The sequence below is a fragment of the Cnephaeus nilssonii genome, assembly GCF_951640355.1.
Source record: "Cnephaeus nilssonii genome assembly, chromosome: 16".
NCBI lineage: Eukaryota > Metazoa > Chordata > Mammalia > Chiroptera > Vespertilionidae > Cnephaeus > Cnephaeus nilssonii.
This window is the reverse complement of record NC_137087.1, coordinates 62,301,677-62,328,435: the sequence shown is the minus strand read 5'-3', so window position 1 is coordinate 62,328,435 and position 26,759 is coordinate 62,301,677. Positions and strand designations below refer to the sequence as shown.

Below are 26,759 nucleotides of genomic sequence, written 5' to 3'. Positions count from 1 at the left end.
TGGGAAGCGCCGGGGGCCGTCGGGGTTGGGGAACGAGGGCTTGACTCGGAAGATCCCGGAGTTGGCAGGCTCCGGCTCTTGGGGTCCCATCCACAGCGGCTCTGATGTTTCTGCTCCTCATGTTGGGGTCCCGGCAGGGTGTGTGCGGCTGGGACCTCGCGGGGGGAGGGGGGGCGTGACGAACGTCCGAGCGTGGAGCTGGCCGGGAGCCGGGTTCCCCTGGGGGCCCAGAGCCGCCCGGCCCTGCCTGACCTGGGTCCCCCCCCCCCCCTCTCTCCGTCAGGAGTTCTGACTCGGAAGAAGCCTTTGAGACCCCGGAGTCGACGACCCCTGTCAAAGCCCCCCCGGCCCCGCCCCCGCCGCCCCCGGAGGTCGTCCCGGAGCCGGAGGTCATCGCGCCCCCCTCCCCGGAAGAACCAGGTAAGCAGGGGTCCGCGCCCCAGGGAGACACAGGGACTCCTGCTGGGGGGCTGGGGGGGTGCCTGGGCCCCCCAGCAGCTGGGGCCGCTGGGCTCAGGGCTGTGGGATGTACGTGGAGCTCAGGGGAGTGGTACGGCAGGGGGTTGGGGGGCTCCTGGGTGCCTTTCACCTGCTTCACCTGCACCCGGAATCGGGCCCAGTGGGGGCGTCTCGGATTCTGCTCTCTGTCCTGTAAAAGCTGGTCTGCTCGGCCAGTGACTCTGCAGGTTCCTTTAAAACACGTTTTTATTGAATTAGAGAGAGGGGAAGGGAGAGGGAGAGAGAGAGAAACATCAATGATGAGAGACACATCGATGGGCTGCCTCCTGCCTGCCCCGCCCCCCACGGGGGATTGAGCCGGCAACCCAGGCCTGTGCCCCGACCGGGATGGAACGGGGGGCTTCCCGGTTCGTGGGTGGACGCCCCACCACGGAGCCGCGCCGGCCGGGCGGGTGGTCCCGGGGGCCTTGGTGGGATCGTTCTTACACTCGGAGCCTGGAATCGGGACTGAGTGCCTCCCCCGGGAAAGCCGGGGGGCGGAGCGTCGGTAAGAACACTCGGTTGTCGTGTCAGGTCCAGCCTGACAATTGAACCGGGCTGAGGTAGGGAGGTGGGATTTGAGAAGAGAAAGAAAGACAGGACAGCGGGGTCAGGAGGTCCCCAGCTCTCGAGAAGCTCTGGCGGCTTTTATTAGTAATACAGTGCTTTTTATGCATAAGACACTAAGCAGAGACTCACTCACAAGGAAAACATTCTTTGTTTCTCTAAAATCACTACTGGAGGGATAAGTTGAAGGACAGGTCTCTTGTTAAAATAATTCTCACTAGTTGGATACATATTTCTTGGTAAGCCATGAAAGTAGCTCTTATCCTACTGATAGCAGTCACATAAACAAACCCTGGGAAAGCTCTGTAGGCAGGGGCTGCTCTCGTTACACTGATTAGTGGCCATCCAAACAGGCCTGGGAAGTCTGTGCGGGTAGGTGCCAGCCTTGCTAGCCCCTACAGGTGCAAGGATCGTGTCAGCTTACAGCCCGCTCCCCACACTGTCGGCTGGAGCCCCGGGCTCGGCTGCACGGGATCCCCTTGCTTTGCTGCCCCTGGTAGGCCAGGCGCCGTGCCCGCCGCTGCCGGCAGAGGCGGTGAAGGAGGAGGTGCGCGCCCCGCCCCCCCCCCCCCCCCCCCCCCAGGAGCCTGGGAAAGAAAGGGCCCGGCCGGAAAGGCCCGTGCGGCTTCCTCTTCGGAGGGCCTTTGCTGAAGGGACCGGAAAAACACACACACGTGAAACAATAGGCGAGACCGTGGCTGTGAATAAAGACCGGATCTCTCCTCCGGGAAGCTTGCATTTTACACAACAACCCGTCAGCTCACCGGGTGCAGCCGGCACGTGCGCTCTGGACGGAGGAGGGCGGGGTTCACCTCGCAGACCGCGCCTCTGCCCTGCTCTGTGCCAGCGCGGCCCGCGTGGCTCCGAGGTCGAGCGGCAGCCCATGAACCAGGTGGTTCGATTCCAGGTCAGGGCACCGGCCAGTCGGGGGCGGGCAGGAGCCAGACTCGGCGAATGAAGACACAGCATCTCAGAGAAACAACCAGGAGTCGGGACCTGGCACGTATTTCTGCTAATAATTTTATTCGTTTTTCTGAGATGCTAATTTTTTAAAAATGTTTTTTCATTGATTTTTAGCCAGAGAGGGAGAGAGAGAGAGAGAAACAACAATGATGAGAGAGAATCACGGATCGGCTGCCTCCTGCACGCCCCCTACTGGGGATCGAGCCCGAAACCTGGGCCTGTGCCCGCTACTGGGGACTCGAACCCTGACCTCCTGGGTCCTAGGTCGGCGCTCACCACTGAGCCGCGCGGCCGGGCTGTTTGGTTGCTTCTTGCCCGTCTTCTCCCTGAAGAACGTGACTCCCAGGAGCACAAGGGTTTTGTTGGTTTTGCTCCTCGTCGAGTGCCCAGCAGCCGGCACGGGGCTCGGTCCCGGCTGGGGGCTCGGTGAATGTTGGGGTGAGTGAGTGGTCTGGCTGCTCCGTAACCTGCCACCCTCCTGCTTACGGAGGGGGGGACGGCGCCGGCCTGGCGGGTCCGGAGCCGCCCCGGGTGGGCCAGGCCGGCGGGGCTCGGCCGAGAGGGCGATCGTGGCCGGAGGTGGGACTGTCCCGCGTGCCCGTGTCCTCAGGGCTGCTCTGTCTGTGTCCTCAGGCGCCGCTGAGCCGGCCCCCGGCCCCGAGGGCCCGTGCGGCCCCCCCGCGGAAGGCAGCCCGCTCCGGCCCCCCGCCCACTCCTGCTCCGCCGTCTTCGACGAGGACAAGCCCATAGCCAGCAGTGGGGCCTACAACCTGGACTTCGACAGCATCGAGCTGGTCGGCCACGCCCGGAGCTCGGAGTGCTCTGTGCAGAGGAGGTCCCCGGACGCCGGGCCCCCCGCCCGGGCCGCGCTGCCCCGCTCCCTCAGCCTGCAGGCCGGCGACCTCGATGGTGCTTCCTGCTCGGGCGACGCCGAGGCCGCGGCCCCGGCCCCCGAGGCGAACAGCTTGGGTCCCGGCGGCGACTGTGGTTCCCTCAAGCGGACGAAGAAGCCGCGGCCGCCTTCCCTGAAACGGAAACCGCCCCCCAAGAAGCCCCCCGAAACGCCCCCCGTGCGCGAGGCTCCGCCGGCCGAGGAGAGCCCCGGGCCCGGCGTGGAGAGCGGCGCCCCCGAGACAGACACGGCGTCTGCCCCCCCGGAAGCTCCCGGACCCGCCTCCGCCGAGGAGGCCCCCCCGGAACCCGCCGCCGTGCCCAAGGCCGCCTGCCCTGCGGACGCGGTGGGCACAGACGGGGCCGTCCCCCCGGGAGGGGGCAGAGTGCAGAACTCACCCCCTGTCGGCAGGAGAGCGGTGCCCCCGGCCCCGGCCCCCGAGGCAGTGGGGGTGACCCCAGCAGAGAGCGGGGCCCCCGAGGACCCCCCGGCCAGAGGGCTCTCCGTGCGGCTGGAGTTTGACTATTCCGAGGACAGCGTGCAGGAAACCGCCCCCGCCAAAAAGCTGGGCAGAAAGCCCGCGGCCAGAATGCCCCTCCGGAGGCCGAAGGTGAAGAAGGGCCCCGAGAAGCTGGACGGCACCCCGGCCTCGCCCCCCAGGTCCCCCGCCGAGCCCAGCGACGTCCCGGTCGCCAAAGGCTCCTACACCTTCGACATCGACAAGTGGGATGACCCCAACTTCAACCCCTTCTCTCCCACCTCGAAAATGCAGGGGTCCCCCCAGCTGCCCCCGCCGTCCTACGGCTTTGCCCCCGACGCCTGCGGGGAGCCGGCCGACCCCTGTCCGGCCCCTGGCTCGCCTTCTAAGTCCCCGGCCTCCTTTGAGATCCCCGTCGGCGCCCCCGACGGCCACGGCGTGGACGGGGACGGGCTGAGCAAGCCGGCCAAGAAGAAGAAGACGCCGCTGAAGACGTAAGTGCGGGGCGGGCGGGCGGGCGGGCGGTGTGCTCAGTCCCCTGCCGGCGGCCTCGAGCTGCCCTCACCCTCCCACGTCTAACACGCTGGCGCCAGGCGTGTGACCGGACATTTCCCCACCCGTGTGCCCTTTGGGTCGAGAGTCCAGAGTCCTCGATCTTTTTTTTTTAATTTAATATATTTTTATTGATTTGAGAGAGAAAGGAAGAGGGAGAGAGAGAGAGAGAGAAGCATCCATGATGAGAGAGAGTCATGGATTGGCTGCCTCCTGCACGCCCCACCCTGGGGATGGAGCCCACAACCCGGGCCTGTGCCCTGACCGGGAATCGAACCCTGACCTCCTGGTTCCTAGGTCGACGCTCAGCCACAGAGCCACACCGGCCGGGCAGAGGGTCCTCAGTTCGTTGCCTGAATAAGTCAATGTCTACACCAGTGATGGGCAACCTTTGGAGCTTGGTGTGTCAAACTTCGCCAAAAAACTGAGCATAATTCGGGCAGTGTGTCACTTTGAGGAAAAAACTAACTCCAAGACTCTAGTCGCAAATGTTTCATCCTTGGCATGCGGCCGCGTGTCATCAGAAATGGCTACGCGTGTCAGTGCTGACACGCGTGTCATAGGTTCGCCATCACTGGGCTACAGCTTTCCTTCCAGCTCCAGGGGGCGTTGGGGTCCCGCAGAAAGGGGACCGTGCCGGGGAGACCTGGCCGGCCTCTCCCTGTGGGTCTGTCCATTTAACCCGTGGGTCGGGGTGTGTGTTTGGAGGGGCCTCGAAGCTAGTTTAAGGCCCTTTAAGATCCCGTTCGAGTCATGGCGTCTCTCCGCCCCTTCACGAGGCTGGTCCCGGAGGCCGGCTCGGTGAGCCCCCTCTCACCGCGGGAAACGCCTGTGTCTGCACCCCGCGCCCGGCAGCATTTGCAGACGCGAGGCCGCAGGCCTGCAGCCCCGAGGAGCCCGCGGGGCCGGAAGGAGCAGAGCCGCCTTCCGCTCGGGCGTGGGGGCCGTGGGGCCTGGGGGCCGCACACACGTGCGGGCGGAGGACCTGCACGTCCCGCCTCCAGCACGCGTTCCAAGCGCCCCCGTCGGAGGGCCGGGGCCTGCGCTGCGTGCTGGGGTACGGGCCTTGCTCCTTGCCCTCCTGGGAGGCGTCAGGACGGCACCAGGCCCCGGAGGCCCGCGGGACCGGCCGCGGCTGCTGGCGCCCACGGATCAGGGCGGCGCCCTTGGCCCCCGTCTGGGCTCTCGGGCACCTGGCCTCTGAGAGCAGCCGGCTCCCTGAGGAGACGCCCTCGGGCTGTGGCCTGGGGTCCCCCTGCTCCTGCTGGTGGGGGGGGGCGGGGGGAGGGGGGGCAACCCCGGTCCCCCCAGCGGTTACCCCAACAGGCTTTTGCCAGACCCTCCATAGAATCTGTCAGGAGCTTTATTAGTTATTTATTTGCTATCCTCACCCGAGGATACTTTTTCATGGACTTTTAGAGAGTGGACAGGAGGGGGAGAGACAGTGAGAGAAACTTTGATGTGAGAGGGACACATCGAATGGTTGCCTCCTGAATGCGCCCAGACCAGGGCCGGGGATTGAGCCTGCAACCGAAGTGCGTGCCCTTGGCTGGAATCGAACCCGGGACCCCTGAGTCCGCAGGCCGACACTCCACCCACTGACCCACACTGGCCAGGGCAGAAGCTTTAATTTAAGCTCCAAACGAGAGAAGTCTGAACTCTCAGGCCGCAGACTCGTCTGTCCTCTTTGGCTCGAGAGCCATCTTGTGGGCACCCCCGCCCCCTCCCCCTCAGGCACCCCCTCCCCCTCAGACACCCCCTCCCCCTCAGACACCCCCTCCCTCTCAGGCACCCCCTCCCCCTCAGACACCCCCTCCTCCAGGGACACCCCCTCCTCCTCAGACACCCCCTCCCCCTCAGACACCCCCTCCCCCTCAGACACCCCCTCCCTCTCAGGCACCCCCTCCCCCTCAGATACCCCCTCCTCCAGGGACACCCCCTCCTCCTCAGACACCCCCTCCCCCCGCTCCGTCATCAGAGCCCCAGGGTCGGGGATGCCAGCCCCGTGCCGTCTGCTCCAGGGCAGGTGGTGGGGTGCCCTGGGGCCCAGGCTCCTGGCGGCAGCCTTTTGGGATCATTAGAACCCGCAGGGAGGGTTCTCGGGGGGCCCTCTCCGGCAAGCGCCCCCGCTCCCGCAGAACCCCCGCCGCCGAGGCTGTGTGTCAGTGCCTTGTCTGTCTCTGTCCCCCCGTCTCAGGATGGTGGACGACGTGATGTCTGTGTGTTCTCTGTTGTAAGTAACCGTCACGGACGCGGCCTCCGCGGCGGCGCTCGCCTCTCCGTGTCCATCGCCACGCTCGTCTGCTCTCACCCACGGCTGCCGCGTGCACGCTTTCGTGTTTACGTGGGGGGGGCGGGGCAGAGCCGTCTCTGTTTCGTGGGGTCCGTGTCGCGGAGCTGCGTGGCCGTGAACAGGCGACCCCGGCGTCGGCCCGCTCGCCAGGCGTGGGCTCGCTCCCCTTGCTCGTTGGCCGTCTGCCCGAGCCCCACGCGTTTGACGCCCCCTCATTCCCGCCCCCCTCAGTCCCGCCCCCTCATTCCCGCCCCCTCATTCCCGCCCCCCTCATTCCCGCCCCCTCATTCCTGCGTTTCATGCTGATCGAGGCCATTGCTTCCTAAGTTCTGTGCCTTCACGTGGGAGTAACATTCCCCGCCACCCGCCACCCGGCCCCCCGGCAGCGGCTGCGGCTTGTCCCGCGGACACGGAGGCAGAATGTTTGGGCTCTTCCAAATGGGGGCCTGCGGGAGGGGAGGGGGCCCAGGGCTGAGGGAGTCACTGCCGCTGCTCGGGGCCGGCGGGGGGTCAGCATGCCGCCTGGGGTCATGGTCCTGCGGGGTGGGGGGGGGGGGGACCGGAGCAGACCGCCCAGGGCCTCTGCTGCTTTGCCTCCCCGGCCAGGAGGGTCCTGTGGGCGGCTCCCAGGAGCCCAGGCCAGCGCCTTCTCGCCTCCCTGTCCCCATGGGGGGCCTGGCCTGTCCCGGGTGCACGCAGCCCCCCAGGGGGCGGAGTCCTCGGGGTCTCTGCCGCCCCAGGGAGATGAGGACTTAGAGCCACTTAGCAACTTGGAAAACACAATTTGACGTGTTTATGTGCATGGACAGCTAGACGCTTCAGGCTGCGGTCCCACTGTGCGCTCTGCAATGCATCGCTGCTGCAAATAACCATCCTAGTATTTCCATGAGTGGGTGCCACCGTGGGGCCTGTTATTTGTGAGACGCAGGGAGGAACTGGGTGCCAGGTTCTGCCCGTTGGTTGACCGGGGAGGGGGGTGGGATCTAAGGATGGGGGCGCCCCTACCCCCAACCCTTGTTTTGCCTGGGGCAGGGCCTGAGGCCAGGGGGCGGGGCCAGTCTGCGGTGGAGGAGCCTCCATCTGACCCTGGGGAGGACCCCTGACCTCCCAGGGGACGCGGGGACCCGTCTGCTAACCTCTGACCTTCAGGAGTCTCCCCTGATGCTCCCTTACCCCCCCCGCCCCCCCCCCCCCCCGCTGCCTCCAGTTATCCGTGTGAAGGAGAGGAGGAGGGGAGCGCCCAGAATCTTGTCTGTTCCCCGTCGTCAGGAAAAGTCATTAAAACAAAACAAAAACCCCGTCTCCTCCCCAGCCCAGGCCTCCTCCCCCAGCCCAGGCCTCCTCCCCCAGCCCAGGCCTCCTCCCCGAAAACCCGGGCAGGAACATTCGGTGACGGCCGACCTGCCTGGCGCGAGCTGCCCCGTCACGGGTCAGGACCCTACATCCCCCGGGCGCTGGGCTCAGACGCGGGGTGGGTCCCAGGACGCGGATCTGCGCGCCCAGATGGGCTCTTTAGGGAAAGTCAGAACATGGGGTCAGCGTAGCTCGAGGTTCCGGGTCAGCCCCCCCCCCCCCCCATGCCCTCTGTGGGGTCCAGCTTCCGTAACCTCCCAGGCCTCGGCCACACCTGCTGGAGGCGCAGAGCGAGCCCCGGCCTGGGCGGCGTGGCGGCAGGGGGTCTGGGCAGACGCTCAGCAGAGGCGGTGGCTTCGGTCTGCTCTGTGTTCCGGAAGGTTCCGGACCCGGTTGTGTTCACATTTCCCATTCTGTTTCCAGTGACACGTTTAGGGTGAAGAAGTCGCCAAAGCGGTCCCCTCTCTCGGACCCACCCTCTCAGGTATGCTGTCCCCGACGTGTCGGAGTGACCCCTCCCCCGGGGGCTGAGGCCGCTGGGTCCCTCTCCGCCCACGGGGCCGCGTCCCCGGCGCCCTCCCTGCCTCCTCCCGGCACCGTTTGGATGCCCTCCCTGTGGGGGGTCGGGATGTGTCCCGGGAGGAGGAACATGTTCAGGGTGATGTCAGGGACCCTCTAGGCAGCGGTCGCCAGCCTCTCGGACCTCGCGGACCACCGGTCGGCGCCCGCTGCTCTACAGGCCCCTCAGGGGCCCCCCCCCCCCGGCCCACCTGACCCGGCCATTTGCTGAGAGTGTGAGTGTCACGGCCAGGGAGCCCGTGGAGACAAAGGGATGCATAGGGAGGCACCTGGGCATGTGTAACTGGCATTTTTACTTACTTACTTTATTGATTTCAGAGAGGGAGAGGGGGAGGGAGAGAGAGAGAGAGAGAGAGACATCAGTGATGAGAGAGAACCATGGACCGGCTGCCTCCTGCACGCCCCCCACTGGGGATGGAGCCCACAACCCGGGCCTGTGCCCTGACCGGGAATTGAACCCTGACCTCCTGGTTCATGGGTCGACGTTCCGCCACTGAGCCCCGCGGCCGGGCAGGAGCCTGGAGTTTGTAACCCACATCGAGTGGGAGGTAAAGCAAACCGTCTCCCCGCCGAGGCCCGGCTCCTGCTCACTCGCTCCGCCCCCAGCACCCACCACGTCGACTCCTTGTCAGAGGGGCAGGTTGTCCTCCCTCCGGTGGGTGTGCCAGGCCCTTCAGTCCTGAAACAGCCCCCCTCCCATCGGAGCCGGCCAACCCCTGCCGGGCGGGGCTGCAGAGAGAGATGGCCCGGGACAGGGGCTTGGGTCCCAGCCTGGCTCCGCCCGGGCGCCCCTGGGCCCCGCCCTCCCTGCTCAGCGGCACGCCCCTGCGGGCATGGAGGCGCGGGCCCTTTCTCTGTCCCCACCGGCAGCTGCGAGGATTGTCAGCCGAGAGCGACTGGGCACAACCCAGGCGTCAAAGCAATAAAATTACCGGAAGTAAAAGTCCTTTTCCTCCAGTGATGAGCAGGAAGCTCTCCAATGACCGAGACGCCCAGTGACCACACATCCCCCTTTTTCTAAGCGCCCGGCCCCCCTGGGACGAGCCACCAGGAAAGGAACTTGATCATCAAGGACAGAGCTGTGCCCTGGGGACATGGGGCATTGCCACGTCCTCGTTCACGGCCCGGACGGGGTGGGCGGGGCAGGCGCGGGCCCTGGACGAGAGGAGAGACGGCTCCCCTCCTCGCAGGACCCCACGCCCGCGGCCACGCCGGAAACGCCGCCAGTGATCTCGGCCGTGGTCCACGCGACGGACGAGGAGAAGCTGGCGGTCACGGGCCAGAAGTGGACGTGCATGACGGTGGACCTGGAGGCGGACAAGCAGGACTTCCCGCAGCCCTCGGACCTGTCCTCCTTCGTCAGCGAGACCCAGTTCAGCTCCCCCACCGAGGGTAAGCGAGCTGGGGGGCCCTGCCCCTGGGACCAAAGGCCGGGAAACCCCGCCGGCGTGGCTCAGGGCTGAGCGTCGACCTATGAACCAGGAGGTCAGGGTTCGATTCCCGGTCAGGGCACATGCCCAGGTTGTGGCTTGATCATTGATTTGTTATTAGAGAGAGAGGAAGGGAGAGGGAGAGAGGGAGAGAAACATCCATGATGAGAGAGAATCACGGACCGGCTGCCTCCTGCACGCCCCACACTGGGGATCGAGCCTGCAACCCGGGCCTGTGCCCTGACCGGGAACCGAACTGTGACCTCCTGGTTCATAGGTCGGCGCTCAGCCCCTGAGCCACGCCGGCCCGACTGGAATATCTAATTTTAAAGCTCATATTAGGGAGTCAGTGTTTAAGTGTTGGCTTCAACAATAAGTGGAAATAGGCGCTCTAACCCAGAACTGCTACTTATGTCTGTTTTTATGTGAAAAATGCTGAGGCCTCGGGCTGCGGCATCGCCTCTGACACTCCTGCCCGCGGGGGTCTGAGCCGGTCACGGACACTCCTGCCCGCAGGGGTCTGAGCCGGTCACGGACACTCCTGCCCGCGGGGGTCTGAGCCGGTCACGGACACTCCTGCCCGCGGGGGTCTGAGCCGCTCACGGACACTCCTGCCCGCGGGGGTCTGAGCCGCTCACGGACACTCCTGCCCGCGGGGGTCTGAGCCGGTCACGGACACTCCTGCCCGCGGGGGTCTGAGCCGGTCACGGACACTCCTGCCCGCGGGGGTCTGAGCCCGTCACGGACACTCCTGCCCGCGGGGGTCTGAGCCGGTCACGGACACTCCTGCCGCGGGGGTCTGAGCCGGTCACGGACACTCCTGCCCGCGGGGGTCTGAGCCGGTCACGGACACTCCTGCCCGCGGGGGTCTGAGCCGGTCACGGACACTCCTGCCCGCGGGGGTCTGAGCCGGTCACGGACACTCCTGCCCGCGGGGGTCTGAGCTGGTCACGGTCACTCCTGCCCACGGGGGTCTGAGCCGCTCACGGACACTCCTGCCCGCGGGGGTCTGAGCCGGTCACGGTCACTCCTGCCCGCGGGGGTCTGAGCCGGTCACAGTCACTCCTGCCCGCGGGGGTCTGAGCCGGTCACGGACACTCCTGCCCGCGGGGGTCTGAGCTGGTCACGGTCACTCCTGCCCGCGGGGGTCTGAGCCGGTCACGGACACTCCTGCCCGCGGGGGTCTGAGCCGGTCACGGTCACTCCTGCCCGCGGGGGTCTGAGCCGGTCACAGTCACTCCTGCCCGCGGGGGTCTGAGCCGGTCACGGACACTCCTGCCCGCGGGGGTCTGAGCTGGTCACGGTCACTCCTGCCCGCGGGGGTCTGAGCCGGTCACGGACACTCCTGCCCGCGGGGGTCTGAACCGGTCACGGTCGCCCCCATCCTCTCTCTGAGCAGCAAAGAGCCATCCGGCTGCTGCAGGGGTGGCTTCTGTGCGAGAGTCCCTTCGGGTCTCCTTTACCACGGCGTCCGCCGGGCCCAGCACAGCTGGAGGCGCACAGTAGGTGCTCAGGATCCGTGTGCCTGCCAGGGAGCCCGTGGAGCCGCAGAGCGGGTCTCCGCGTGGAGCTGCCGTGGGCTCCGTCTCCAGTGAGAGCCACGGAGTTCGTTCTCTCTGCAGCCTAAAGCCTCCGCAGTTTGAGAAACAGGTCATTTCTCCACCGAACGGGACTTTCAAAGTCTTTTTTGGGCCCTGGCTGGGGTGGCTCCGTGGACAGAGCATTGACCTGCGCACGGAAGGGTCCCGGGTTCGATTCCGGTCAAGGGCACCTGCTCTGGTTGCAGGCTCGATCCCTCGTCCGCATGGGAGAGGCAATCATCGGCGTGTCTCCGTCTCCCTCTCCCTTCCACTCGTTCTAAAAATCAGTGGGAAGTAACCTCCGCTGAGGATTCACAAAACAAAAACGGAAGTAACTAAACGGAGCAGACGCTTTTAAAGGTCTCCGGTCTGAGCGTTTGGTTTTCCAGCCCCGAGGCACGGCAGGGTCGGGGGTCGCGGGCGGCTCAGAGCTGCTCTTCCCGCTCGAAGAGACTCGCTGTCCCCCCTTCCTCAGGGAGGGACGACTGAGGGTCCAGGTCCAAACGCCGCTGGGACGTGGCAACGGCCCACGCGTTCACGTGGGACTCAGAGGAGCCCAGCGCCCGGAGGGCACCCTCTCGGGTCTGAACGCTTGGTGGGCGGAGCTGGGATCGTCCCGTCAGACCCGGGCCTGGCCGATGCCCGTGGCAGAGCCCCGAGAGCAGGAGGGTGACAGCGTCCGGGCTGGACTCTCTGGTCGAACAGCTTGCATTCCCGCTCCGGACCCTGCCCCGCCCTGTGCCTGTCTCTGTCCCGGTCCCTGTCCCTGTGCCTGTCCCTGACTCTGTCCCTGTCCCTGTCCCGCGCTGACCCCTGTCTCCCCGCAGAGCTGGACTACAGGAACGCCTACGAAATCGAGTACATGGAGAAAATCGGCTCCTCCTTGCCCGTAAGTGCTCCTGCCTCAGTGGCGGGCGGGCGGGAGGGCGGACGCTTTCCCAGCTCCTGACAACACAGCCGGGGCCCCTCCGGCCCCAGCGCCCTGGGACCCCGACCTCGGAGCCGGCTCCCGGGTGCCTGCAGCTTCCCGGGTGCCCGCAGCTTCCCGGGTGCCCCAGTTGCAGGCTCCATCCCCAGTGGGGGGTGTGCAGGAGGCAGCCGATCAATGATTCTCTCTCATTGATGTTTCTCTCTCTCTTCCTCTCTGGAATCAGTAAAAAATACATATTTAAAATAATAAATAAATAAAAGTATGTATTTAAAAAGTGTCCCCACCTGCACGTAGTTGCCCCCCCCCCCCCCCCCCCCCCCCCCGCGGAGCCAGCGCCTCGGCTCTCTCTCCCGGGAAAGAGGGAAGGCAGGCTCCTCCCGCTGAGCCATGCCCTGCCGTCCTCTGAGGCGGGCCCAGGCCCAGGCCCGCGTGGCCGAGCTAACGCGCGGCTTTGCTCCCCGCAGGACGACGACGCCCCGAAGAAGCAAGCCCTGTACCTGGTGTTCGACACGTCGCAGGAGAGCCCGGTCAAGTCTCCGCCCGCCCGGATGTCCGAGTCCCCAACGCCGTGCTCGGGGTACGCCGCCGACGTGGGGAGGGTGACGGACAGAGGCCCGAGCCTCAGCGCAGCTCTGCCTCCCGAGGCGCTCACGTGCGAATAGCCGGGCAGCGGGTGCTCCCGGCGCCCTGTCCACACCGACGTAGCACGGCGGGCCTGCTGCTGCCGCCCTGCAGGTGGAGGCGACACCCCGATGGCGGGGGGTGGGGGCCCCTCCGAGCGCCCCTGTGCTCCCCCTGGGAGCCCGTGTCCCACCCGCCCCTCATGGCTGCGGGACCTCGCGCAGATCATGGGCCCTGCGTGTCACGTGGAGTAACCGTGACTGACCCCGTGGGGATCTGAGGGGATACAGCGGGGCGCCCAGTGCTGCAGGCTCCCCTGCCGCGTGTTGGGGTGCGGACCCTCCAGGAGGCGTAAACAGAGGCGCCAAGGAAGCGCCTGACGGGGCAGGTGCACCGAGTGCGACCGGCGCTTACGATGCCTGTCGGTGCAATGTCAGCCTTCGTCAGGTGGGGGGCTGGGCTGTGTGCTGGGCTGTGGGGGGCCTCGCTCTGAGACGGGGCCTCCCCGAGGGAGAGAGAAACATCGACTGGTGCCTCCTGCCGTCCCCGGCCGGGGATCGCGCCCACACCTGGGCCTGTGCCCTGACGGGAACCACACCGCGACCTGAGGGCCATGGGATGGTGCCCACCCCCGGAGCCACGCGGCCAGGGACGAACGCTCTGCTTTGCCCTCTGGAACCCAGGACCTGCCCGAGGGGCGAGAGGGGTGGTGGCGACGTGACTGCGGCCGGGACGGCGCTGTGGCAGCCCTGTCAGGCCTCTCCCCGCCTCACAGAGGCACTGCCTCCGCCTGCAGAGCCGGAGACCCGGACCCCCCGCCGCCCGGCACAGCCCAGCCCCCAGCTCCGGCCCAGCTCCTGCCTCTGAGCCAGGACAGCTGTGCTCCCACCTCCCTCGTGGGAGGCCCCGGCGTGGGCTGAGCCCCCCCCCCGCCCCCCAGACTGTCCCGCCCACTGGCCCCTGGCGGCCAGGACCCGCCCCCTTCCCTCTGTCCGCAGCCTGGACGTCCAGGGCCCCTCGGGATGCTGACGGAGTGGGCCGCCCGGCGCTGTCTGGGGGGTTTGCGACGAGAAGACAGAAGGTGCCCTTTGCTTCCTCAGGTCGAGCTTCGAGGAGGCCGAAGCCCTTGTGAACGCTGGGGTGAAGGGCCCCCCTCCGGCCCCCCGAGGGCTGGCCCCCAGCCAGGAGCCGCACCTGCCAGCGCCAGAGAAGCCCTCCCAGAGGGAGCTGGAGGCCAGGGCCGTGGGTGCCGCTGCCGAGGGGATTGAACTGGTAAGTGGGGCCGAGGGGCCGAGATCCCGGGGCTGAGGCCGGGCCGGCTGGACCCCATCACCCAGGGGCCAGGCTCCGAGCAATACTCACCTGCACCCGACGTGGGCCGCCTGTCCCCTCCCCCCACCGGACCCCAGAAGCCAGCCTGGGAGGCCCCACCCTAAGGAGGGGCTCTGTTCACCCACCTGCTCCGTTTGCCTTCGGGGCTGTGGCTCTCCCTCCTGAGCCCCTAGGGCTGGGCAGCTGCTTTGGGATTGTCATCAGAGGGCGGGCGGGCAGGGGGGGCGGGGACCTCCTCGGAGGGACCCTCCTGTCCTTAGAGCAGGAGTGACAGGCCCTCCCTCGGGGCAGAGGGCCCTGCGCTAAGGCCTAACCCTCCCCCCCCCACCCTTGCACATTTAAAATGGACCGTCTTCGAGGTGAATTTTATTTTATTGCTTTCGCCTCCCTCCCAGCCATCCCCAAGGGGTTTGCGGCCATTGGTGTAGCTTGTGTTTCGTTCCATGTAGTAAACCATCTATCGCACGCACTGAGTGTTTACTGAGCACCTACCGTGTCTGTCGGTCGGAAAATACGACTGAGCCGAGAGCCTGGGTGTGACTCAGTCTCACAAACGCGTCCTGTGCCTGCAGCGTCAGCTTCTGATTCTGGGCTCTTTCTGGTCTGCCGGGGGGTGGGGGGGGGGCTCTTTCCGTGGGAAATCGTCTTCCCTCAAACCTCACTTCCTTCGATATTCCCGCTGGAGGGCTTTCCTCCATGACTGACGCTTGGGAAACCCGCCCCCTGGCTTGTCTCCCGCCACCGAGCTTTTCAGACAAATAAGAAAATGGTTACTTCCCCCGCCCCCCCCCCCCACGGACCAGTTAGGGAGTGACGGCGGTGTGAGGGGGGCGGGGGGCTAAGGCCACTTTTGGGGGGGGCTGGGCCGGCCACTCCGATGCCCATTGTCCGCTTGGGGGCTCAGCCCGGAGGAGAGCACGGTGCCGGCCTGGCTGACGCTCCCCGTAACCTCAGGCGGAAGCGTCCCCCGCAGGTGCGAGGTCCTGGCGGGCGTCGGCGTCACTCTCTCTCCTGGTCTCTCCCCCATCTCTCCTCTGCCCGCTCCGCGGCCCCCAGGCAGCTCCGGAGGGCGCCTTTGCCTCCGCGGACGCCCTGCTCAGCAGGCTGGCCGACCCGGCCTCGCTCTGCGGCGCGCTCGACTACCTGGAACCCGACTTAGCGGAGAAGAACCCGCCCGTGTTTGCTCAGAAACTGCAGGTGGGTAGCCCTCGCGGGACCTTTGGGGGGCGGGCGGGGTCTGTGGAGACCTCGCCGGGAGGGCGATCGAATGAGTGGCTGCTGAGTGGGGCTCGAACCCGGGACGCCGCGACGATGCGGGTTGCGTGACTGCGCAGGGAACCGACCGTGTGTCCCACCTGGAAGCCGGGCCCGCTGTTTTTTCCAGAAGCTTCCAAAGCCCCAGAGCAGCTGGCGATCGGTTCCCAGAACCGGGGTGTTCTGTGAGGTCACCATGGAGCCGGGCTGTTTATGGCCGCGCGGCGCTCAGATCCCGGAGGGAGGACACCTGGGCTGGGCCTGGCACTGCAGCCAGGACAGGGGCCTGGTCTGTGCTTTAAATTTGACAACTTCATTCCGGGTCCTTCCGAGCCAAACGGGAGGCTGTGCGCAGGCGCTGGGATGCCTGTGTCCACTGGAGGGCGCTGTTCGCCAGCGTTACGTGAAATGAACCGAAAGGACAGAAACCAGAGGGAACAGGGCAGTGAAAACGTTGGTTTTTGTTTAAAAAATCGTTCCATGTTCACATGCGTGATACTCAGGGAGGTTTCCGAAAAGGAGCCCGGCCGGCGTGGCTCGGGGGCTGAGCGTCGACCTGCGACCCAGGAGGTCAGGGTTCGGTTCCGGTCAGGGCACACGCCCGGGTTTGGGGCTCCATCCCCAGTGGGGGGCGTGCAGGAGGCAGCCCATCCATGGTTCTCCATGGTGGTTGACGTTTCTATCACTCTCCCTCTCCCTTTCTCTCTGAGATCAATAGAAAGATACATCTTTTTAAAAAATAATAATAATCTTAGAAAAAGGAAAGTAAAGACTGTTTCATGATCTGCGGAGTTGACGTGAAAGGAGGCGGGTGCGTGCTCCCCGAGCACCCGTCACCGCTCCCCGTGCACGCTCCCTCCCTCGGAGCCTTCCCCCGGCTCACCCCACCCCTCTGGCAGGAGGAGCTAGAGTTCGCCGTCATGCGGATCGAGGCGCTGAAGCTGGCCCGGCAGATCGCGCTGGCTTCCCGCAGCCGCCAGGACGCCAAGGTACCGGTGCGGCCGCACGCCCGCCTGCCTGGAGAATGGTGTGTGGTCCGAGCGCTTCCGTGCTAACCATCAGCCGGGCCGGCATGGCTGGTGTTCGGCGAAGTAGAGTCTTCTAGAAAGCTCAATGCTTGATGCGTGCGCGAGCACACCCTGAGCACGTGTCTGAGACCTAACTCCGTTGGGGTAGCCCGCTCCTGAGGGACACGGCGGGGCATGCACAGGTTGTCTGCCTGGCTTCCGGGCGCGGGCGGTTTGTTCTTAACAATTTGAGCGAGTCGCTGGTGACCCGTGAGACCGCGTGTGGCCCTGTGAGGCTCGGCCCACCCCGAGCTGGGCAACCAGGGTTCCTGATGTGTGGGACCAGGGCCAGACCCAGTGTGCCCGGTCGCCCTGACTGACGTGGTGAGTTCGCCGGTTGCTGTGAGGACTGCAAGCGACGTGTGGGGAGCCGCGCTGTGCCCGGCGCACAGTAGGTGTGCAGGATGTGAGCGCTGCTGCGCACAGTAGGTGTGTAGGACGTGAGCGCTGCTGCTGTTAGCTGGCCCTCCCCCTTTGCTTCTGCTGCCTGGTCAGATGCTCGCTCACAGCAGCTCCTCAGCAGGTGGTCCAGGCCCTGTGGTGCGGGCGGGGGGGGGGGGGACGCGGGGGGAGGGAGACGGAGCCACGAGCCAGCCCGAGGGGACCTGGCGCTCGCATCTCCAGGGGGAGCCCGGGCAGCGGGGCCAGTGGTGCCTCCGTCCCTCATCCTCGGTGCAGGATCAGGGGCTCGGCGCTTCCCCTGCCCGGAGCCCCACACGTGGTTTCCCTGGAGCCGGGGGCAAGGGGGGCAGAGACCCTCAGTGAAGGAAGGTGGGGACACTGGGTGTTCAGACGGGGCAGGTCGGGACCCAGGGCAGGGACAGGAACATGGATGTGGAGTGTCCTTGTTCTTGCTGCCGACCATAAACGTGGGTTTGATGTCCACGGAAACGGAATCCTTAGAAAGCTCGATGCTGCGAGGGTTATCTTCCCCATGGGATCTATTTCTTGATTTCCTTGGGTAGCGGCTTAAAGGCCGATGAAGCGCTTAGGGCCGGCCATGCACGTGCGGGCTGTTCCTGTCCCGAGGTGAGGATGTCCCACTAAGTGGTTTGGATTAGGCAGCGAGCGTTCGGGGCGCCGGGTACCCCGTCTCCTTCCTCTGAGGCCACGTCGGAGATGGCGGAGGACAGACGTCAGCCAGCAGCTGACTTCCTGCCGGTCACGTCCGTTCTCCGGCCACGTATCTCGACGCTGATGTAGAAAATGCCGTCCCGTGGACGCCCTGAGCGTGGGTGGGAGGGATAGCCAGCGGCCCCCCTGGGCTTCAGGCTGAGAGAAGCGTCGGTGGGTGGGATGGCTTGGCGTGGAAGGAACCTTTTTCCTGCCGTAGCCACTCGGACCACTTTGTGTTCTATCCAGCGACCTTGGCCCCGGGAAGTGAATGCCACTTCCTGTAGCTGACCCGCCCGGCTGATCCCTTTGCCATAACGCACTCACGTTCCTGTGGCTCTCTGTCCGTGGGTCTCAGTCCGTGGGTCTCTGTGGCTCTATCCATGGCTCTCTGTCAGTGGATCTCTGTCCGTGGCTCTCTGTCCGTGGTCTCTGTCAGTGGATCTCTGTCCGTGGCTCTCTGTCCGTGGTCTCTGTCGGTGGGTCTCTGTCCATGTCTCTGTCCGTGGCTCTCTGTCCGTGGTCTCTGTGGCTCTCTGTCCATGGCTCTCTGTCCATGGCTCTGTCCGTGGTCTCTGTCCGTGGCTCTCTGTCTGTGGCTCTCTGTTCGTGGTCTCTGTCTGTGGGTCTCTGTCCATGGATGCTCGTGGCCCCGGCTGCCCTGGGAGCTGCCGACATGGGGGAAACGGTGCGTGGGGGGGATTCGCTCTTTTCTCTGCCCGCATGTTTCCGCTGTGGTGACTCTGCTAGTCTTTCTGGCACCTCGGCCTTCAGCCGTGGCCAAGACACAAGTGAAACCGCCTGGCGTGAGAGGAACCCTCCTGCGGGAGGGCAGCACAGTTTGAAAAGGGGGTTCCGGTTGCACCTTCCGGCGGCTTTACCTTGTGTTGACCTTTAGCGGGCCGGCCGGCCGCCTCTGCGGGCCGCAGTGGGGTTCCTGGGTCTCAGCCAGAAAACGCTGGAACGAGGGGAGCTGCTTAGGGGCGGGGCCCGCGGGGCGTCGCTCGTGTTAATTAGTGATGCTGGTGGCTCTTCTAAAGCAGGAAGTGGAGCGCTGTGTAAGGGACGCAGAGCTTCATTTAAATCTGGTCTCACGTCAGGGAGACACAAACCTAATGACTTCTAAAAGCAAACAGTGCTGGGTTGTAAGAGAAGCTGGGGGGAGGGGGGGCGTGAGTTTCATTACCCGGCAGACGCTCAGGTCATAGTTCAAATGGGATCTGGGCTCCTCTGTCCCGTACTGAAACCCTGGGCGGTCCGAGGACGAGCTGCCGCGTCGGTGGAGGGAGGCAGCCTTCATTCTGTCCCCAGCGGCCGGTGCGTGAAACGTGTGCACTGGGGAGGTCCCTCAGCCCAGCCCGGGCCCTCTCAGTCTGGGAGCCCTCGGGGGATGTCGACCGACAGGCCTACGCCGTCAGTCAGACATCGTTAGCGCTCCCGCCCCCGCCACCACCACCAGGGCTGCGCTCTCCAGCCATGAGCCCAGCTTCTGGCTGAGTGGTGCTCCTCCTGCACTGAGCGTCTGCCCCCTGGTGGTCAGCGCACATCATAGCAACCGGCCGTTCTGCCGTTGGTTGGTTTGCATGTTAGCCTTTCATCGCAGGATGTTTCACAGAGGACCTCAGTCTGGGAACCTTTGCCAAATCTCTCAGGTGCCCACGTTTTTTCAACTTTGGAAGGACTGGGATGAGTAAGAGGGTATCAAGTGGTTTTTCTGTTTTGCATTTTCTTATTCTAGTGGGTTTTTTGTTTTTTGCTTTTTTCCCCCAAAGAACACCTTCTTTTACTTCAAAAGTGATAGGAACAGCCTGGCCGGCGTGGCTCAGGGGTTGAATGCCGACCTAGGAACCAGGAGGTCAGGGTTCGATCCCCAGTCAGGGCACAGGCCTGGGTTGCAGGCTCGATCCCCAGTGTGGGGCGTGCAGGAGGCAGCTGATCCGTGATTCTCTCTCATCATTGGTGTTTCTCTCCCCCTCTCCTTCTCCCTTCCTCTCTGACATCAAGAAGAACATTTTTTTAAAGCGACAGGAACCGTTCTAGTCCTCGCCAGGAGTCCTGTCCGTGAACTTCATCCGTAAACGCAGTCACCGAGTGTTGGTATCATTTTCTGTTTGGTTTCTGAGAAGGTTCTCTTAGGACACGTGGACCGTGCCACCCTTCAGACTCAGAGACCGCCCACCGCGAGGGGACGTCTGCCCGTCCGCTGGCCCATCTCCGGGTCGGCCTGCTCCGGGGGCTTTAACTTGTGCTCCGGACCAAGCCGGGCAGCGGCCTCGCCGGGGCCTCGGGCGGGGAAGCTCGGGCGGCCCATGTCCTGTTTGAGACGGAGCGTGTCCCTAGGCTCTGGGCGACGAGGGCTGCGCGCTCCCCTCTCTGACCTGCAGTTGTCATTTGCATCCCAGATACTCAAGGCCGGGGGCCGGGGGGGGGGAGTGGGGGGGCAGAGGGACGGGCGCAGCCGGAGCTCACTGCGGGGACCACCTCACCGTGGGGTCCCCCGCCTGCATGTGCGCCACTCGGGGGCCTAACCCGGGGTCTCCGCTCCTCTCCATTAAACTCCGCCCCGTGTCCCGGGCCGGGCCTGGGTCCAGGGAAGCTGCTCCGGTCCTGCAGGGGCGCCCCTTCTGGCGGCCGCTGGTTCTGTCATCCGCTCTGCGGCCATTCGCATGGTCCGCTCCGTGCTCTTCGGAGCCCGCCTCCTCCGGCACCGGCACCGAGGTGGCCGGCTCTCGCTCGGTTTCTTCTCCTAAATCCGCAGGCAGACGCTGCGCACAGCCGATGCCTGTCAGACCCGGGGGTTGGGGGTCGGGGTGGCCTGGCGACACGGCAGCGCCCGAGGTTAACGGATGGGACGGAGAGGGGCGGGCGGGGTGTGCCGTGTGCAGTGACGCTGGACTGACCCCGGGCTGCGCGGGTGGGACGTGCTCCTAACACCGCATTTCACGTGTGGGGCGTGGCTGAGCGTTTGGTGAAAAGGGAGGAAGAGGGGCCACGCCCCTGGTCGAGGGTCTAACCAGCCCGGGTGGGTGTTGCCGTCGGCCAGTTTTCCCACTGACACGCGGACTCCAGGCAGCGTGGCTCCCACGTGACCCCACCCTTTCCACACCCAGCAGCCCGCCCGTGGAGGGTGGCGTGGGTGGACAGCCAGGGGGCCTTCAGAGTCACACTCTTCCAGACGGAGCTAAACAAGCTCCTCCAAACGAAATGGGGACAGAAATGACCAACCAGATCGGCCCTGGCCGGTGCGGCTCAGTGCATAGCATGTCAGCCTGCGGACCCAAGGGTCCAGGGTTCGATTCCGGTCAAGGGCATGTATCTCGGTTGCAGGCTCCTCCCCGGCCCTGGTCGGGGCACAAGCAGGAGGCAACCAATCGATGTGTTTCTCTCACATCGATGTTCCTCTCTCTTCCCCTCTCTCTCCCACTCTCCCTAAGAATCTGGGAAAATATCCTCGGGCGAGGATAAAACACACACCCCCCGACCTGCCTTCATTCAGGACTCGGCAGGCGGGGCTGGGACTCAGCCTCGTTCCCATGGGTTTTCATGGCAGCGGAGCCGCTGGCGAAGGCCCTCGGGTCTCCCGCAGTGCGCCTAGGCCCCGGCATCTGATACATCGCCGAGACAGCAGCCGCCAGACCCGCTCGGCTCCGGGCCGGGAGCCGGGAGGCCGCCCCCCAGCACCGTTGTCTGCCCAGCGGGGCCAAAGGCTAAGTCCCCATCGGCTGCGCCCGACGCCCCATCCGTTAGTCTCAGCGCCTTCTCACACACGGGATACTCTCTGTTTCGAAACCGTCCAGCTGGCCATGCATGACGGACGAAGGCAACCCCCGTCCCAGGATTGATGTGAGCTTTTTTTTTTTTTTTAATTAAACACCATCCCGCAGAGAGAAGCCGCTCACCCAGCAGAGGTCTCCATCTCCAAGGCAGCCCTGTACTCCCGCCTCGGGACCGCGGAGGCCGAGAAGGGCCCGGGCCTCCTCTTCCCGCCGCCGCCAGACCTGGACTCCGCGCTGCAGGTCGCCCGGGCAGAGGTACGCGGCGGGCGGCGGGCGGCGGGCGGTGGGCCAGGCCCGCGCTGGGGCCCTGCTTCCGCCCATGTCAGTAAACACGCGTGCCCGCGTCCGCCTTTGGACCCCGACTTTGCCCTCTGACCACCGCAGGCACGGGAGGCGCAAACTGTGGGTTTTGATCTTCTTGATCTTCGCGATTGTTTCTCTTGTTTTGTTTTTCAAATAGATTTTTATTGATTTCAGAGAGGAAGGGAGAGAGAGAGGGAGAGAGAGAGAGAGAGAGAGAGAGAGAGAGAGAGAAACATCCGTGATGAGGGAGAATCATGGATCTCTGCCTCCTGCACGCTCCCCACTGGGGATCGAGCCTGCCACCCACCCAGGAGCCCTGACCGGGAATCGAACCGGGATCTCCTGGTTCCTAGGTCGACGCTCAGCCACTGAGCCCCATCGGCCGGGCTCCACGCGGTTGTTTAACGAGCCTTTACGCTCGTTTGATTTATAACCAAGAGCACCCGCCGTCTGGTTGCGCCCAGTGGGCGTGCGGAAGGCCTGGGGTCTGGCCTCCTTCCGCCCCGTGCTCCGGGGAACTCGGGAAACAGTTACCTGACGTAGGACATTTCACTCCACGTCGAGTCGCCGGGCCCGCATCCGCCTGGGGGTTGCTCGGGTCTGCACTCCCGCACGGGGCCCACCGTCCGTCTTCTCTCCGATGCTAGGTCCTCGCCAAGGAGAGAGAGGTCTCCGAGTGGAAGGCCAAGTACGAGGAGAGCCGGCGCGAGGTCATGGAGATGAGGTCGGTGGCGGGCCACGGGCAGGGTCCTCTCCGCACGCCCCTCTGTCCCCCGTTCAGTCTCCCCGGGTGTTGACTGCTTCACTCGGATGGAAGTCTCACGGGCAGGAGGCGACCGATGCGATCGCACACGCACAATGAGACCCCCCCCCCTCCCCCTCGCTCCACGCCCCTCAGGCAGCCGCCGGCACCGTTCCTGGGGAACCCTTCCAAGCGTTTTCCGTTTCTGATGGCAAACGTGCCAGCAATCTGCAGAGTGGGACGACCCCTTGCACGTGTGTGACTTAGCGTGTCCTGGACAGAGTCAGATAAAACGCCATGGGTCCCGAGGCGAAATCAGGGAGGGCTGCTGGAGGAGGAGGAGGCGTTTGCCCTGGGCCTTGGGGAGCAGGGAGGCTGGGAGGTGGGAGGAAGAAGGGAGACGCACAGCACGGCCAGGCACGGAGGTGAGGAGGCCCGAGGGAGCCTTCTGTTCCCTGGACCACGGTGCTGTGCGCTGGCGTGGCAGGCGGTCAGATGTGGGGGGGGGGGGGGGGGGGAGCGGGCCGGGCCGGCGGCAGGTGGTCAGGCTAACAGTTTGGCCTTCAGGTTCCTCTTAGTGGGCAGTGGGGAGGCCTTGAAGGCTTTGCACAGGGCCTGGTGTGAGCAGCATCCGGCACGAGGACGAGGAGCCCGTGGGGGTGGGTACGGAGAGGGCGGAGGTGGGAGGGGGCCCGTGACGGTGAGCCCAGGCGTGTCCTCCGCCCTCGGTCCGGCGGCCCATGTCCAGCACGCGGCCCCGTGTGACATGGGGAACCCGTTCTGTCGTCACGGTTCCCACACGTGTCCGCTTCTCCTGCAGGAAGATCGTGGCCGAGTACGAGAAGACCATCGCTCAGATGATAGGTGGGTGTCCTGCCCGGGGGCTCCTCCAGGCCCCTCAGTCAGGCGTCCCTGGCTCTGCCCCGGCCGAGGGCGGGGGGCTGGGGCCTCCGGGACACACCTGCAGGATGGCCCTCACCCTTACGCAGGCCTGGGGGCCATGGCGTCTCCCCGATGGCCACCGCGGGGCCTGCCCACCTCCTGGGGAAGGGGTTCGGGTTGGTTCCTGGGGTGTTGGGGGGCTTCTGCTCCTGGGAGAGGCGAGGAGTCCGGCTCTAAACCCCGAAGTCGTGTAGCCTCACCTGGCAGAACGCCCCTCGGCCTCCCACGGGGCCGAGACAGGCTGGGGGAGCTGTGGCCGCCCGCCCGCCCGCGGCTGCCCTCGTGATGTGGGCGCCTGGTATCTGACCAGCACTTTCTCACCGGGCGCGGCCGCGGCCCCCGGGCGTCCCAGCCCAGCCTCCGGCAGCCAGCCCCGGCACTGCCGCCCGCGGGGGACCGGGCCGGTGGGACTCGCACGCGGCTGGTCTGTTTTCCTCAGTCAGGGGAGGTCTGCAGAGCTCCAGGCCCGTGTTGCTATGAGTGGTCACTCCTCGGGGGGGTGGTTTTCTGTTTGTTTATTCATTTGCTTAGGCCAGTGGTCGGCAAACTCATTAGTCCACAGAGCCAAATATCAACAGGACAACGATTGAAATCTCTTTGGAGAGCCAAATTTTTTAAACTTAAACTTCTTCTACCGCCACTTCTTCAAAATAGACTCGCCCAGGCCGTGGCATTTTGTGGAAGAGCCACACTCAAGGGGCCAAAGAGCCGCATGTGGCTCACGAGCCGCAGTTTGCCGACCACTGGCTTAGGTCCATGTTACCAGTTTTTAAAAAAATCTTTTCCACCCTGGCCGGTGGTCCAGTGGTCAGAGCGCCCGCCCCACACACACCGAAGGGTCTCGGGTTCGATTCCGGTCACGGGCACAGACCTCGGTTGCAGGCTTGAGCCCCAGCCCCGGTCGGGGCACCAATGGATGGGTCTCTCTCACATCGATGTCTCTCTCTGTCTCTCCTCCTCCTTTCCACTCTCTTACAAAACCAATGGGAAAATACCCTCGGGTGGGGATTAACAAACGGACGACGTGGAGTGAGCCCGGCTCCCCGCACACCTCGGTCTCTGTCCACGTCGGACTCTGGGCCTTTCTCTCTGCGCGTCCGGGTGTCATTCAGGCCACACCCCGCGCTTCTCCGGGGTCACGTGTGGGGAGCCTTGGGGGCGACGGCCAGGCTGAGGGCTGTGCGCGGTCCCGTTCGTTTGGGTTTATTGTAGGAAAGGCCATTGCTCCCAGGGCGGGCGGGGGGTGGGCGGGAGGCGGTGGGGGGCGGGGACTTGTGGGTATTTCTAGGCTCGGCCCCACCCGCGGTGCCTGCTTTCTATCGGACGAGTCCTGTTCATGGAATTGGAGGGAGTGTACGGGGCCGTGCGGGTGGGGTAAAACACAGGACCCGGCACAAACTGCGGGTGAGCTCGGCCGGCGTGAGGCTGAGCGTGGCCTTCTGGCCCGGAGTCGGGACGGGAGAGCGCCCCTCACTCCGATGGGCTCCTGGAAGCGCCCGGGGTCTCGGGGTCACGCCTTCTCACTTCCGCTCTTGGGGTGACGTTGAGGCCAGTGTTGAGACGGGGGAGAAGGCCGCTCAGAGCCACCTTTTACTGCTTAGCTGTTCGTTGTTTTGTGAGGGTTTTTTTTTTAGGTTTTTTAATTGATTTAAAGAGAGGGAAGGAGGGAGAGGGAAAGAGAAACATCAATGAGGAGAGAGAATCATGGATCGGCCGCCTCCTGCACGCCCCCTACTGGGGATGGAGCCTGCAAAACCGGGGCCTGTGCCCTGACCAGGAATCGAACCGTTAACCCTTCGGTGCACAGGCGACACCCAGCCCTGAGAGCCCAGCGTCCCGCCCCCCCCCCCCCCCCCCCCCGCGGGCAGCATTGTCGCGGTGGGTGGTCTCACCCGGGTCCCCTCCTCACGCCTGTCCTCGCTCCTCCGTGGCTGTGCCCTTCAGCCTCACCTTCCAGAGGCGGCCTGTCTGTGCGGTCCCACGTCCCTCTCTGCCCCGGGCCACGGATTGGGCCCCCGGATCCCGGGCCGTCGTGTCCTGGGCTGAGGCTTGGGCCGGCCCCGTGTCTCCCCTCGGCGGGGGGGGGGGGGGGGGGGCGCACACCCACTGTGGCATCTGGTTCCATGCTTCTCCTCGCTTGCGCTCACCTAACCAGCACTCCTCGTTGGGGGGAAGCGGGTCCGAGAGCCGGGCCGGTCCGAGCGAGCGGAGTCGGGTCCTGAGTTAAACCAGCTTCCACCGTCCCCCCCCCCGCACTGGCCCTTCCTGCTCCGTGTCCCGGAGGCTGCTCACCCCCCCCATCGGTCCCACCATCCTGCCGTCCCCACCATGTGCTCCCGCAGAGGGTGCCCGGCTCAGGGTTGGGGCCTGGGGTTCAGGACGGAGGAGCCTCCCGCCTGCACTGGGGGTGCGCCCGGGAGATGCTTTTCTAACCGCCTGATCATGTTTTGCTTCCGTTTTCTGTTGCTTCTGCCCTTTGCTTGCAAACCGCACAGGCAAGCCCGGTAAGTACCCGCTCCCCGGTTTGGCGCCTGCCCCGCACCCGCGCCCGCGTGCTCCCGTGTGCTCCCGTGTTTGTTCCTTTCGCTGCGTGTTGGCTGCGACCCACCTGGTTCATCATGTTTTGCCTGAGAAAAGCCAGCCGGTCCCCGGGGACGGGGTGGGGGGCGGAGCCCGGGCTTCCTGACCTGAGGAAGCCGCACCTGTGATTGACGAGAAGACGGGGGGGGGGGGGGGGGGGCATCCCCACCGCCTGGTCTCCGGGGGGGGGGGGGGGGGCATCCCCACCGCCTGGTCTCCCCGAGCCGGAGGTTCTGCTTTTACGAGGGGCGGGTGGGGGGAGGGAACCGGGGGGACGGAGTCTGGGACCCGGGAAACCTGGGCCCTGAGTGATCAGCGTCCCCACACGAGGCCCGTGCAGTGTGCACACGCCTCACTCCGGCCGGCGTGGGTGCGTATGGGGTGCTGGGACCCCGGCGTCGAGGCCCCGAACTCCAAGAAAGAGAAGCACGTGGCTCTGGCGACTCGGTGAAACGCCCTTTCCCGGCGTCTCCGTGTCGCGAGCGGATCGCGGGCGGCTCTGTTCTGGCCAAATGTCCGCTCCCCCTTCGTGGGTCTCGGCGCCGGCTACGGCCCGGTGATGCCGCCGGCCCTGAGCGGTCTGGCTTACCGTCCCCGGTGCCGGGAGAGACTGCTGGGTCCCTCCCCCGGGAAGGAGGCCGAGCCCGAGGCTGGAGCCCGGCACCCGGTGTCCGGACTCTGCGGCTCTTCACTGCCTGCTCGGTGGTGGGCGCCGAGGCAGGGCCGGAGGGGACATCGGGCATCTTCTGGGCCGGGGGTCCCCCAGGTGTGCTCCCCACAGACAGATGCCAGTTCTCGTCCCCCCCTTTCCCACCCTTAACCCCCCCCCCACGACCTTTGGTGCATAACGGACTCGTTCTGACAGAAGGAGCTCCATGAGATGTTTTCAGGGGAAGCGGCCTTTATCTCTTCA

At 65.5% G+C, this 26,759-nt stretch overlaps 1 protein-coding gene across 5 annotated transcripts in view; it reads left to right on the top strand.

Moving 5' to 3' along the window:
- The window catches only part of TACC2 (transforming acidic coiled-coil containing protein 2), an 82,704-nt gene that overhangs the window by 53,227 nt on the left and 2,718 nt on the right, over positions 1-26,759 (top strand). For 2 of the 5 annotated variants that reach the window (XM_079793816.1, XM_079793819.1), the window contains 11 exons: positions 284-420; positions 2,662-3,892; positions 8,020-8,080; positions 9,366-9,567; positions 12,013-12,074; positions 12,581-12,693; positions 13,838-14,009; positions 15,126-15,266; positions 21,388-21,534; positions 22,230-22,306; positions 23,145-23,188. In XM_079793816.1, the coding sequence (XP_079649942.1) occupies positions 284-420; positions 2,662-3,892; positions 8,020-8,080; positions 9,366-9,567; positions 12,013-12,074; positions 12,581-12,693; positions 13,838-14,009; positions 15,126-15,266; positions 21,388-21,534; positions 22,230-22,306; positions 23,145-23,188 (2,387 nt within the window). Of the gene's footprint in view, positions 1-283; positions 421-2,661; positions 3,893-6,147; positions 6,184-8,019; positions 8,081-9,365; positions 9,568-12,012; positions 12,075-12,580; positions 12,694-13,837; positions 14,010-15,125; positions 15,267-16,222; positions 16,313-21,387; positions 21,535-22,229; positions 22,307-23,144; positions 23,189-26,759 lie in introns of all 5 variants that reach the window. The other 3 variants (XM_079793820.1, XM_079793818.1, XM_079793817.1) reach the window with 3 other exon arrangements.